The 14,378-nt window shown below is 45.8% G+C and overlaps 1 protein-coding gene, 1 long non-coding RNA gene and 1 other non-coding gene across 3 annotated transcripts; 1 reads left to right on the top strand and 2 right to left on the bottom strand.

Moving 5' to 3' along the window:
* Positions 1–999: 999 nt before the first annotated feature.
* PROX2 (prospero homeobox 2) lies at positions 1,000–9,369 on the top strand. Its single transcript, XM_023628110.2, has 5 exons — positions 1,000–2,440; positions 3,526–3,537; positions 6,223–6,324; positions 7,385–7,579; positions 9,078–9,369. Exons 1-5 carry the CDS (start codon positions 1,127–1,129, stop codon positions 9,243–9,245), a joined length of 1,791 nt encoding a protein of 596 aa, XP_023483878.2. The 5' UTR covers positions 1,000–1,126; the 3' UTR covers positions 9,246–9,369.
* Positions 8,543–8,685, bottom strand: MIR8955 (microRNA mir-8955). Its single transcript, NR_127953.1, has one exon. It is a non-coding gene; the product is annotated as a microRNA mir-8955 (primary transcript).
* On the bottom strand, positions 9,045–13,305 carry LOC138920664 (uncharacterized). Its single transcript, XR_011432232.1, has 2 exons — positions 13,181–13,305; positions 9,045–9,163 (listed from the first exon to the last, which is right to left on the bottom strand). It is a non-coding gene; the product is annotated as an uncharacterized lncRNA (long non-coding RNA).
* Positions 13,306–14,378: the final 1,073 nt, after the last annotated feature.

Below are 14,378 nucleotides of genomic sequence, written 5' to 3'. Positions count from 1 at the left end.
AGTGTATTTTGATCCTTCATGGGAATAAAACAGCTTGAGGCAGCTTTTCCTAAAATTGCTCCTTCCTTCTCCCCACACCCGCATCCCATTTTCCAACCCGTTCCTGTGCTTTTTCTTCATAGCCAGTATCACGGCCTGAAAACATGCTTGTTTCTTCTCTCTTCCCCAGCAGACGGTCAGCTCTGGGAGAGGAGGACTCTGCCGTCTTGTTCACCACTGTCTCTCCAACTGCCCAGAAGGCCTGATGTATATAGTAGGTGCTTAATAAATAGTTGTTGAATGTTGAACAATGGGTGAATGCATAATCTGATTCTTCCAGGGGCAAGATGGGGTAGCAGTCAAACAGCTGGTTCTCAAACTTTGATTTGCTTGTTTCAGGTGCAGTTTCCCCGCCCCAGGGGGATTCTGATTTAGCAGGACTGGCGGTCTACTGAATTTGCTACTTTTAACAAGTGCCCCGGGTGATTCTGTTGCTAAGTCACTAAGAAAGTTACTGTGAATCAGACAAATCTTGTTTTGACTCCATCCTGCCACTTTCTAGCTGTATGACCTTAAGGAAGTAACTTAACTTCTCTGAGCCTATTTCCTTATCTGTAAAATAGGAATGACAACATTCTCACGGAGTTGTTATGAGAATTAAATCAGGTAATGGATGTAAAGTTTTTGGCATAATGCCAGTTATGCAGTTAGCTTTCATTGTTATTTTTATTATCATTATTATTTTATGGTTATGTCCTGGCAGGAGAATTTTCTCCCTGGAGGATCCCTCTGGGGAATCCCCTCAAAGTGTGGTCTGGACCAGCAGCTCAGCATCACCTGGAGCTGGTTAGAAATGCACACTCTGCCCCACTCCGGACCTGCTGAATCAGAATCTGCATTTTACTAAGATCCCTAGGTGATTTGTTTGCACGTTCAAGTTTGAAAAGCACTGTTCAAAGTCACCTGTACTGTTTTCTTCCTGTCTCTAATTTCAGAGCCTGCCCTGAGGTTCATAAGCCCTGGCAACCCAGAGACCGCTTGATCCTGGACCCAGCTCACTCCAGCTGAGGACACCAGGAGGAGGGATACCCTCAGCGAGCCCCAGCTAATCCCACAGGTTCTGAACAAGTGACTGTGGAGCCAGGGGATGGACCCAAACTCTGGTGTGCTTTCCCCTCCATCCCCGGCCTGCTCCCATCTGGCAGAACTCTGTATGGAAGGTGGGAGAAGCCCATCCGCTCAAGAGCAGAGCAGAGACTTCCCTTTTCCCTGGAGCCCGGTCCCCAACTCCAGCCTCGCTGACCCTGATTGGTTTTGGGATGAGCACATCCAGGCAAAGAGAGCCAGAGTGGAGACCATCGTCCGAGGCATGTGCCTCTCCCCTAACCCTCTAGTGCCGGTCAACATCCGAGCCAGGGACAGCCCACGCTGCCCAGAGAAGGTCCGGGAGCGGAAGAGGAAGCAGAGCCTTCCCACGCAGCAAGGGCCTCTGAAGCCAGGCCCTGCCAGGGACCATGGCAGCAGGAAGGGGGGCCCTCGGGTGAGAGAACAGCTTCATCTGCTGAAGCAGCAGCTAAGACATCTGCAGGAGCACATCCTACAGGCTGCTGAGCCCAGAGACACGGCCCAGGGCCCAGGAGGCTCTGAGAAGGGGAGGGGCCCTCTGAGTGTAAAGCAGAGGAATGGCTATGGTTCTAGGCCCTGGGCTAAGGGCAGTGACCACCAGCAGGGTTCCAATGGGGACTTCTCCAGGGTGGAAAAACACAGAGTATCTCAGGTTGAATACCAGTCTGAGGAACCCAGGTTCATTCCTTCTGGAACACGGGCTTTGCTGGAGATTCTGAGGAAAGAATTGACCGGGGCAGTGTCCCGGGCTGTGGACTCAGTATTACAAAAGGTTCTATTGGATCCTTCAGGCCATCTGACTCAGCTGGGCAGAAGCTTCCAAGGGCTGGTGCCAGAGGGTAGAAGTGAGCCCTCACCTCCTAAGGGAGGTGCCTGTAAAGATCCACTTCCTCTGGCTACCTTGTCCAGGAGGGCTCAGCCACAGGCTGGGGTCCCACTGGGAAACGTATCACTGGCCAAGCCTCTAGATTCTCCTAGGTACCCTGTCTCCCCAAGAATGATCCCTAACCCCTATCAGGGTGCCCCAGCAAACTGTCCCTTGACTGTGCCTTCCCACATCCAGGAAAATCAGATTCTTAGCCAGCTTCTGGGTCATGGACCCAATGGTCACTGGAACAGCTGTCTTCCCCAGGACTCATCTTCCCAAAGTCACCCCTCCTCAGAGTCTGCCCTGCAACCTTGGGGTGCTGTCAAACTGCGACCGTCGGTTTTGGACCAGCAGCCATACCCTCTGCCCTTCACTTCCACCCGTGTGGAAAGACTGCCCCTTCTTCCCTCAGTGAAGATGGAACAGGGCGGCCTGCAGGCTGTCACAGATGCACTTCCTTTTCCTTCCGTCCACATATCCTTTACTAGTAACTGAAGTTCTCATTGTCGCAGCCCAGAGAAATAGGAAACCTGAAGGATGAGGGGAGGTGGGGACAAATAACTATGTGGCATAAGGAATAGCTTTGCTTTCCCGATGGTCTTCTTAATGTTGCTTCTAGGCCTTCCTTCCCTGTGGCTCCTACTTATTAGTTTCCATGAGAAAGTGTGACCGCACTGTGGGATTTAAGGATGCTAGGAAGGTTTATTTACCTTCTTCTGTGACACAGATTCTACCATTTCTGACTTATTCCTTTGGGTCTGAAAGGGTGTTGTTTGTTTGTTTTTAAAGTCAAATGGGCTTCCCAAATATGATAAACACCCCCTAGAAGGAAGAACCCCATAATTTGGTTGTCAGCTGCTCACACACCTTGGCAGAGAAGGTCAGAGGAGTGAGCTCATCGGAAGCTCCTCCAACCTGTTGGATTTCCAGGCAGAAAGCCTGCGCCGTCTCGATAATTCATGGGGAAGACAGGAGGGACTTGAAACTCCCGGGGCGGATGGGAAAGGGGAAGTTTTCCTCAGGGACTAGATCTGAGAGGCAGCTAGAAGGGCTAAGAAGCCGTTAGTTTAAGCAACAGCTTCTAAGCTGCAGCTGAGAGGACTAGAGCCTGGGGGCTGAGCACATGGAGGGAGAGGAGGCCCTCATGGGGAAGGCTGAGGGGCCCAGGCTGGTCTGCAGGGGTCTGGATCTTATCGCATCACCTTTGCAACCCTTGGGCAGGAGCCACTCTTAAATAGTGTTTCTCAGAGTAACCCTCCTTCAGGATATTAATAGTTGTTGAATTAAGAAAAAAAAGCAGCTTGGGTAAATCCTTCTTTACTGCAGGACTTCTCAAAGCCCTTAACGTGCTGAAATCCAATGTGAAGCTCTAAGAGGAGAATGTATGCAGCCCCAAACTCACACCACCAAAGAACTCTCTTCCAACAAGCATCTTGTAGGACTAAAGTTCCTGACAGATTTTGGATGTTGCTTTTTTAGCGAGCTGAGCTCACACAGCTGCTTCTCCTGGGCAGCCTTGGATCTGCTTTCCACAGGTCGATGTGTCTGTGGAGTTGCATATCCAGGTGTGAATAGTCATGCCCTCTGCCTGGCGAGCTGTAGTGAGGATGGCAGGACCAGGTGGGACCAGCTTACTTTCCACTAGGGCCGGCTCTTGCGCCCTAAATGCTATGAGTGCCCCGTGCTGGTCACAGGTGTTGGGAACACCCCCAAAGCTGGGGCGCTGCTGGGTGTTTTCCCCGCAGGCAGTGAGCAACTATAAAACTATCGCTATGAACACCTTGCCTGCCACAACTGCCTCTTCAGGCAGTAGGGAATCTTCTTGGAGGTACAGAGATAGCAACATAGACATTTTCTTATCAGATGATCTCCCTGTGTGAGAAAGGCTACCTGTCTGGGCCTTCGATAAAAGGCCTCTGGTTGAGACTCCCTGTTAAAGTCAGGCAATGGTGGAAGACCCTCAAGAACTCAGGTGCCAAAGATTCTCTGCTATGCTTCCCTTGGGAGGAGCATGCTGATATTTCTCAGGCACCTACTGTGTGCCTGGCCCTGCCCCGTGAAATGAGGACTGGGCACAGAGAGCCTCAGGGCCCATCCTCAGGGCCTGGCTGCCCGGGTGGCAACCTTTGGAATGATTTGGGGCCCCGAGGCAGCATCCTGGCCCCCTAACTATTCCCTCATTCCTGCTGCCTATCTTCCAGCGTTAGAGATTTGTTCTGTGGGCCATGAAAGCCATCTAAGAGCAAGCTGCTTTGAAATGCAAAAGAACTTTCACATTCACACAACATCCCCGTGAAACAGGCAGGGCAGGTGTGACGACGAGATGGGAACGCAGGGAGCAGTGACTGTGCACTTTCTCTGCGCAGGCCCCGCTACTAGCCGTTCACACGGACAAGTCCACCGCCACCTCGCCAAAATTCTGAAACTCCAACTGCTCTGATAATCCCTATGATTTCTTTTCTTAAGGTTGATGGCAACTCTTTGGGTGGCAAAATCCAACCTGCACTGCTTGGAGGCTATTTATAGACTATCGCACTTGGTGTAAATGGTCATCCATCTTGCTGTGGGAATATTAATGTATTGGATTACAGGCTGCTGCCATAGCCCCCACTGCGGGTGTTAACTAACATATGGTACAAATAACGTATTACTGTTATAACAAATTCTGAAATCTGAACCCCTTTGACCCAGCGTTTCAGATCAAGGTTGTGGGCCTGTGTAACCTCACAATCCTCAAGCGTCTGTTCTAGATTAGGTATCTGAGTGGCAGACAGAGGGAAGCAAACTAACTTGCCCAAAGTCAGGAGAAAGACACATGCAGAGCAGGATTCAAACCCAGGATCTGACTGCCAAGCACAAGCTTGAACCACTACACTCTACATTTTAGAAATGAGGCCCAGAAAAGGTCAGTGGCTTGCCCAAGGTCATACAGCTAATAAGTGGCAAAATCAGTATCTGAAACTGGGTCTTTGGACTCCCAAACCCAGGATCCTTTCCACAGCATTTATGAACCTGTAAGAAGGATGACAAATAGGGCCAAGGAGACAGGGGCATGGGTCTTCTGGGTGGCAGCCTGGGCACCAGGGCCAGCTGTAACTGTAAACAGTTGGCTTGGTTTCCTTTGGCTAAACTGCTATGTCCCACTGAGACTCTGAATTGTCCTAAAGCTGCAGCTCTCAGCCCTGAACTCCAAGGTTACTCTGTACGCTGGTTCTCCCCCAGCCCCAGGATTCCCCTGGGACGCTGAGTCAAGTCCCTCCCTGGTGCTAGGCAGTCACCCCACAGCTCCCTGCTCTTATAAAAGGGGAGGGAATCTGTTCCCAGAGTGAAGGATGGGTTGGAATGTAACTTCCCTATTTGTGTACGGATTAAGGTGGACCATGTAATCACTCACTCACTCCTTCATCCAACGTACATTTATTGAGCACCTACTATGTACCTAGCACTGGGCCAGGCACATGGAATACAAAGATGAAAAGATAAGGTTCTCGCCCTCACGGAGCTCACAGTCTAAATAGGGAGACACACATGCAGTAAAAATTCCAATAAGGTCATTGCTACAACAGACGTTTGCAAAAGTGCCTTGGTAGCCCAGGGTGAGGAAGGCCTCATTCGGCATGGAAAGGTTTCCCAGAGAAAGCGTCTGAGCGGAGGCAGGAAGGACGAGGGAAAGTTCTGCCAGGCGAGCGGGGAGCAGGTGCAGCCCAGCAGTTCAAGCTGTTGAGCCAAAGCAGACTGTGATCTGGTCCTTAGTCTGGGCAGATGCTTGTTGGCTTAAACACTGCAAAGGCAATTGTGAGAACCAGAATGGGGACCACCTAGTTGACTCCTCATGTCTTACAGAGGAGGAAACTGAGGCAGAGAGGAAAGGAAAGCTCTACTTGGAGTTTAGGAATAGTTTATCTGGGCCAGAACTGCCATCTTTTCCTATCCTATTTGGAAAGCACACACACACAAAGTACAACGAACTGTGTTTGATAGTACAGATGCCATAGAACTTTTACACATCAAAAGGTTTTTCAAATTTTGCAACTTTACTGTAACATATATGGTATTCAGCATCCAGAAAGATAAAGCTTATCTGCTCAGACTTGCTCGAGACAGAAAAATGGAGCAAATACACCATTCACTCAGAAAAAAAGAAAATAGAATATAAACTGTAAGGGACAGGACAACTGACTATTTGGATAATTTGTCAAAATTATTTGATAAACTGGTGCTGGTTTTCCTTGACGCTGGGATAAATCCAGGAGGGCCTAAACCCTGGTCACTTGAAGAAGGCCAAACTAATGTTTTTCTTCACGCGCTACCCCAGCTCCAACCTCCTGAAGGCTTATTTCCCTGACGTTCAGGTAAAGTCATTCATTGGGGTTCAGCCTCTGCAAAACTCCCCAGTGGCAGTGGGTTTGCCCGGTGTGAGGCAAGTCCGAGGTCATCATATGTGCACATTCGCTCCCCTTCATGTTGTTGATGGACTCGTGCAATTTCCAGTCTGGGCTGAGACTGCCTGAATAATTGTGATTAACTTTGGGCTAGGAAGGCTGGGTAGCTGAATTTTTAAGCTTCTGAGTTTGAGATATACCCAGAAACACATGGAGAGGGAGGGTAGGGGGAGAGAGAACCCTTAGTAAATGGCATCTTTGGCCTAAGGTTCTGTCTCTGCTGGGGACAATATGAAAAAGAAATAATATATAGGGCCGGACACTGTCAAAGTTACATTCAAATTGCTGTGTTTCAAAACTGAGTGAAGGCGCATACAGATCAAGAGTGACAATAAGGAAAACCAAACTCTGATTGTTGGAACCAGACCTTGCCTGTTCCCATAAAGCTTCTGGGGGCCCCTTTACCCTGGGCGTTGGGTTAGGGCTATTAATACTTTATAGTTATATCATGCCCTTGCATTTTCCGGTCTTTCCCTCATAGTTAGCTGCTGGGTTGATCTCTGCACCAAGCTCTGATTTTGATTCATTCTGCAACTCCAAGTTGCCCATAAACTGGTCTCTGAGTTACACCCTCACCCCTTCCCCTGGCCCCTTAGCTGGGAGACGGCTCTGGGGCTGCCTTGCAATCTGCCTGGGTGCAGCAGAAGCTGGTACACACTGGCCTTGACCCTCGACCCTCCCAAAGTCACAATTACACACCGTGGAAAGCTTTCTGTGGGTAAAAAACCTTCAGAAATCTAGTATATACAAAAACAATTATTTTCTAATGGGCATGATAGCTAGTTCAGATTTTTCTGTGTATAAGTGAATAGGCCTGGAAAAGAGCTGTGGCTTCTTTTGTAAAGGAAGTCCTTCTTAATGTTGGTTGAAGCCATTCTTATTAAACCCAATGTTGAACTGGAAGCTGACAGTTCTGACTCTGAGCACCTCCTGGCAAACGTCTGACTTGATGGACCCCTTGTTTGTACAGTTCAACCGCTGCATTACCTCTCAGATGATCAAGTGGTTCAGCAACTTTCGTGAGTTTTATTACATCCAAATGGAGAAATTTGCCCGGCAAGCGATTTCAGATGGTGTCACAAATCCCAAAATGCTGGTGGTACTCCGCGACTCAGAACTTTTTCGAGCTCTCAATATGCACTACAACAAGGGAAATGACTTTGAGGTAAGACCATGTAATTGGGTCCCATGAGGTCTCATGGGTACCTTCCCTTTGTGATTGGAGTTTTGGAAAAGATCCCCCTCTGTGTCTGTCCTTAAGTCACTGAGAGCCAGGGCAGCCTGGGGCCAATCCCTGTATTATCCACAAAGATTACAGCCTCCATAGCTTCTCTTAGGCAACAGGCGGATGCTGCAAACTGAATATACAGCCAATCTTCATTCTGAAACTTAAGCAGAGGTCTGCAGCTCTTCTGCCATTTTAGACTTAATACTCTTTATTTACCAGGTTATATAACTTGTTGACCTTTTTGCCTGAGCGCCAGGAGGCCCAGGACTGGGCTCAGTTGCAGCACCTAGTCTTGGCCTAGGTTTTCTCTACAACATTTTCTGTTCTTTTCATCATTTTGTTCTTATCTTTATTCTCACTTGAACAGTTTTATTTGTGGGCCTTCTATGGCAAGTCACCTCAGATCCTTTCCAGAAATAATGAATAAACAGTACTCAAGCTTCTCAGTCCTTTGGGGATCTCAATGAAGGCACACTGGTGGCACCTTAGAGGTAAAGTGTCAGTAAAGGGTGAGCAAGTGGCCTAAGTGTCATTTGTAAGAACTCCTAATCCAGACACGTTTCCTTGTGCGTGACTGACAGCTCTGTGAGGCTGGCGTCTTGTTCTGCAGGTGCCAGGTGTGTCTGGCCGCCTACTACAGTTCCTTCTTCTTGCCTTTCTTACTTGACTGTGATCACAAAGAGCAGTCTATCGACACCTCCAAGAAAGGGAAGAACTGCTGGCATCCACTAGTCGGATGTTCCATCGGAATACGTTTGGAGACCTAGCCCTCCTTCTGAGGCTCGTGGGGTCGGGCCATGTGGGAGTGGTAATGCTGCCACATCTTTCCATGTGGGGGTGGTCATTTGGCATGCAGTGGTGGCAAGCTTCAAGCCAGGCAGGGTCTGGGGGACCTGTGGGACTCCCCACCATTTACGGTGCCAGTCTGGGTGAAGTCCTGGAACATATTCTTGACCCTCCTCAACCTCATAGTTGGCTTTGGAAGCAGGAATGATTCCAAGTCCTTTGAATCCAGCCTCAAAAGATGATGGGATGAGGTACGACAGTCATACACTTGGAGGCACTCCTTTCCACATTAGGCACCAAGGAAAAGAATACTAAAAAACTCTTTTGAACCACAGGTTTAATTTCAATCCGAGTCAGAGTTTCCCACCTGAACATCAGCCATTAGTGGAATCAGCTCCTCCTATAAAGGGAGTGTCCCTAATATGCTTTCTCCCAGGGCCATCTCATTGGTACCACCATTTTAAGGTTTGTATTTGATGAGGGAGCAGGGGATTCCTAGGGCTGCAAAATTCACGGTCCAGTAGAGCAAAGATGCTCTTATCAGCCCATCACCAAAGGAACAGGCAGCATCAGGCAATAAGGTCTGTATGGCGCCAGTGCTTCACAGCCTCACGTCTTTTCTTTCTTGTGGGTCTCTTTGGGAATGCAGGTTCCAGATTGCTTCTTGGAAATTGCCAGCTTGACGTTACAGGAGTTCTTCAGGGCTGTCTCCGCAGGGAAAGACTCAGATCCTTCCTGGAAGAAACCCATTTATAAAATTATTTCGAAACTGGACAGTGACATCCCAGAGATATTCAAATCTTCCAGCTATCCCTAGGAGTTGATTCGGAATTAAGATCCCACAAAGTGAGGAGCAACTGGCCAGGGTTTTCTGAGTTTGTCTTAAATGGCAGTTAGTATAGCTGTAGTCATATAAAAAGGGCATAAGAAGAAATCCCCCAAATAAGTACTATTACCATTTCTGATCATTTATTTCCGTTTCCAGAACCATCTAGAAGTTTAACTTTAACTATAAAATATAACAACCAAGTGTAATGGTGTGTTGGTAGCATATCGTAAAGGAACACAACAGTTTGGAATCAGAAGACTTAAATCTCCGCTCCACTGTTTCCAGGTGTCGTGACCCTGGGAACTTGCAGGTATCTCTGCACCTGTCAGACGAGGCTGTAAGGATTAAAAGATGATATGTCCTAAAGTACTCTGTGAAATGTTACTCACTACACAAATGTTAGTTTTTCCTCCTTGGCTTTCAATAAGGTTATCTTATTTGGATTTTTTACAAATTGCTGGTTTTAGTTACCTATTTATCAAGCTTTACCTATTTGCTAGACACTTTCAAATATATTCTCGTTAAGCTTTTCATCCTGAAAAGTAGACATTATCTTCATTTCAAAAATAACCAGACAGAGTTTTAGAACTGTGAGGTAACTCGCCAAAGTATAAGGCTAGGGCATTTGGGTTGGTAGGGATGATCAGGAGTGTGGAGGAACCCAACGCCTTCTGGTACCAGGCTGTATGCAGGACCACCTCATGCTGCCTCTCCTGATCTCAAACAGGCCACCAGCCCCAGTAAGCATCCAGCACTGATGGGGCACTGTCATCTGACAACCTCTGCCTAGCACTTAGAAGTGCTTCATCACACAGGATTTCCCCTGATCATTCCAGCAAGCCCAACACAAACTTTCTGCAGGACTTGAGTGTTGCTGTTCATTCCCATTCTTCTGCTGGAAGAGTTTATCAGCTGGACAACCCAAATAGTATTTAATTGACCAATGCGATTGGTGCCCCAACCTCCTATGTGCAGAAGAAACTGATCTTCAGATTGTGAAAGCTAGAAAAGGCCTTAGGAGATCATCTGAGCCAACCTGCAGAAACTAGGAAAGAGGAAACGGAGGCCCAGACAGGAGACTTGCAGAGCCTGTGCATAGCCTCACAGACAATGAATGGGATAACTGGGACAAATACAGCATGACACACAGGAATGGAAATTCTCCCACTCCATAAGGAAATCACAGTCCATGGTCAATCTTTTACAGATAAAGGAATTCATGAAATCAACGTTTTTTTCCTTCCAGCCCAACACAAATTGTGACTCACTCTGAGCATACAGGCAAGATGTCTGCAAAGCTGAGTGCCTGAATCTGTCTTCTAAGCTAGTCAGAATCAAGTCTTTGCCAGCCAGAGGCCTGCAGGCTGGGGTGGGGGTCACACAGGGCTCGGGCTCCGTTGTCCTGAGGAAGGGGTATCTGGGACTCCATTAGCTTACTTCTTTCCCATCTACATAAAACAAGTTTCCATATTTGACTACCCCACTTCCTTGACTTTCTGGGTGAACAGGATCAGATGAGATAAAATCTCTAAACTATTGCAAGATGTAGCAACATAAAAAAGTATGAAATATGACTTTGTTTTGAATTTTTCTTCAAACAGCTGAGAAGAAAAACAAAACAAACATACTCAGCCCAAACCAATCTTTTCAGTTGTTTTAAGGTTATTTTTAAGTGTCCTTAATACACCCAATTGCACTCAGATGATCTTGGCCCTATTTTCTCCCACAATGTTCCCTTTACAAAAATAAAGGAATCTGCCAAATCTCAGTTTTAAGAGTAGGCAAGCACTGAGTACCTTGAAAAGGGTAATCAGTTGTCTGTGTTTGGAGATGCAGAAGCACCCACCGTCTAGACTGACAGTGCAGAGCTATTTAAGGCATTCACGGGAAACGATTCCAAGTTCACATGATTGTCTGATACAGAGCAGCCGTTTTCTGTTCCGAACCTGAAATTCATTAGTGTACGTTTTAAAGACCGAGCCAAGCCACCTCCAGGGCAGTGAACCTTGTCCCCAGGACCAATGAGATGAAATGCACAAGCTCAAATAGAAAGCATTTGTGGCCTGCAGTCTTCCCAGGCAGTGCTCTCTAACCACTGAGTTAAACACAGAAGAATGTATAAATACATATGCTCTGCCAACAGAAGAATTCTATTTTATTCTGTTTTTCTCTTTCTACCGAGTATATCTCTCTCTGTTGGGAACACAGTCTGGGTGTAAGCTGAGAAGGTGATCACGTTCTTGTAGCAGTCATAACATTGCCAAAGGTCTGGTCATTCTTTCCATTAAGGTATATGTGGGCACTATTCTTTCCCAAATTAGACATGTTTAGAGTCTAGTCAAATAACTGCATAATTGTCTAATTCTTCGGTGGTGGACAGTAGGGCCTGGACTGTGGTTTGTGATGATGGCACTATTGAGGAGTTAATGCCCAATTATCGATTAAAAGCAGGCAGTTAATGGGCATTCCATGCAGGAACACAGCTCCAAACCAGATTTGTACAGTGAAGAGGCCAAAGGCATCACCTGGGCATGCAAGGGTGCCTGACCATCTCCTTCCCATCCGAGAAAGGGCAAAGTGCAAACGGCAGAGGTGACACAGCACTCTTTAAACGAGTTCTGCACCCCAGTGCCGTCACTATACTGAGGTCCACTTTTAAAAAACTGTCTTTGTTTTCAATGACAAAATATAGAATTCTCAGAAAAAATAATAATTTAAAATAAGATTTCCATAACATAATTTTACACATGCCTTTAGAAAATATCTTTTTAAAATTCTTATAAAATTAGCTAAAATTTTGTAACCAGTTTCCTGGATAAAGTCCTATATATTCTAAATTTTCATAATCTTTGATTCTAGCTCTTTTCTTTATAGTTTTAACCCTTTCTTCTGTAAAGCAGATGAAATATAGCTTGACGATGCATGCATTCAAAACAAAATAGAAATTTAAAAAGTCTTTCAATGTTTTTACACAAACTGTATTAGGCATTTACATCAATTTTACATAATGCAAGATCCATTTCTCAAAATCAGAGAACATAATGAAAGAGTGATGGGTGGGAAAGAGATAAAGAACATGTTCCCTAAAATAAGTTATAGTTCTATCAAGCTGATGTTAAATTCTGTTCATTTGAATTTGAAAAGTGCTCTACAACTCTTAACAATTGCTTCAGTGTTTGATGCTATGGGGGAAAAGATAAGCTTGTGACAATATATGGCAAATATAATACTTCCCTTGAAAGTAGAAAAACATTCTTGGTCAAATTTAAGTATAAACAACACACGTCATCGAGAATGAGCTCTGATTACCTGTTTGAGAGTACTAATAATGTATGCTGTATATCTGAGGTGGATCACAGTACCTATACTTAAAAATATGTATTAAGCACACATATGCGGAAAACAATAATTGACGAAAAGAATATTTCTGAGGGTAGACAATTCCTGTAGACCAAGAAGCAGCTCTTTCAGACCAAACAAACCTAAATAGTATAACTAAATGCCCAGGGGTTGAGTGCCCAGTCATATTTTTAAAAACCAGATGCTAGCTTCCAGAGGAAGAAGGGAAGGTCTGATGAAATGTTGAGGGCGGAGACTGACCATGAAAACAGTGGAGGAACATCCGCCCCAAACCTCGCCGGTTTTATAGTCTACTCAGCGAGGAGTCTGCCTTCTCTTTCACCAAGTCTTTCAGGGTTATTGCGTTTCTCACAATCTTACCCCTTCACGCGCACAAACTCTTGTTCTCCTCTTTTCAAATTCTCCAGAGTCACCCCTCAAACAAACATCAGGCCCTAGTCTTCCCTTAGAAAACTCCTCTTCTCCCCATATTTACTGCTTTCTGTGGCTCAGACTCCTATCTCCATGATAACTGCTCTGGCTTGGAAATGTAGCCTTGGGCAAGATTGCTGTCTCTCTCTTACCTTTCCCTACTTTATCCTCAGTCATCTGATCTGCTGCCCCCTACATTCACTTTCACCCTCCGCCAATACATTTCCTAAGTAGAGTACCATGGTTAGGTTACTCTCTTGGCCTCAGCTGTCCCATCTGTAAAACAGAGAGAATAAAATCGTACCTACCCCATAGTACTTTTCTAAAATAATACATAGGAAATTCTCAGCACATTCCTAGTGCACAGTATGAGCTCAGTAAATGTTAGCTATATTTTCACTCAGCAGTCATAAACTGTTAGCAAAGTCATGAATTTGTACTCCTTTACAGTGAAAAACAATTATTGCTTAGCTTAAGAACAGCACTGATGTGTGACATTACTGATATAAAACATATTCTGAATTTTGTTTTTACTATAACCATGCAGTAACATGCGCTGATACCTGTGATAACAGCATAAAACTTGGCTTTAAACTGATGTTAATGTTTTCTGAGAGGCACAGAAAATTCGGCTAAAAAGAAGCCTTGTGCTATAAACTCTATAAGCATTCCCTTTATAACAATCCTATGTTGACATGTTTACTTGACAAGATATAACTCTTATTGCTATTTGCTAACTGGTTGCTAAGACATCGACCAGCTTCTGTCTTTTATAGGCCAATACAATACACTGCATTTTTTTGTTTTGTTTTGAGGAAGATTAGCCCTGAGCTAACATCTACCACCAATCCTCCTCTTTTTGCTGAGGAACACGGGCCCTGAGCTAACATCCGTGCCCATCTTCCTCTACTTTATATGTGGGACACCTGCCACAGCATGGCTTGACAAGTGGTTTGTAGGTCCAAACACGGGATCCGAACCAGCAAACCCCGGGCCACCGAAACGGAATGTGCAAACTTAACTGCTACGCCACTGGGCTGGCTCCAATACATTGCATTTTTGACACCCTCTTAATTATAAGCATAGTGACTAGTGTGGTATTTCTAAAAATATTCAACTTGCCATCTTTAATAATTGCTTTTAGGGGCTGTATCAATGTCCATCGAATAGGCTGTTTTTGGCTTGAATATTTTCTTGATTAACTTCTGTATAGTTATTCAAAATATCTTTGTAGTTGTTCCACCTGTTAAAAGAGACTGGTTCAGGGTCTGGCTCTGTGGCTGAGTGGTTAAGTTCTGGTGCTCTGCTTTGGCGCCCTGGGGTTCACTGGTTCGAATCCTGGGCACAGAC

This window comes from Equus caballus, chromosome 24 (assembly GCF_041296265.1).
Source record: "Equus caballus isolate H_3958 breed thoroughbred chromosome 24, TB-T2T, whole genome shotgun sequence".
Lineage (NCBI taxonomy): Eukaryota > Metazoa > Chordata > Mammalia > Perissodactyla > Equidae > Equus > Equus caballus.
The sequence above is the reverse complement of the archived record's forward strand: the minus strand, read 5'-3'. Positions and strand labels throughout refer to the sequence as shown.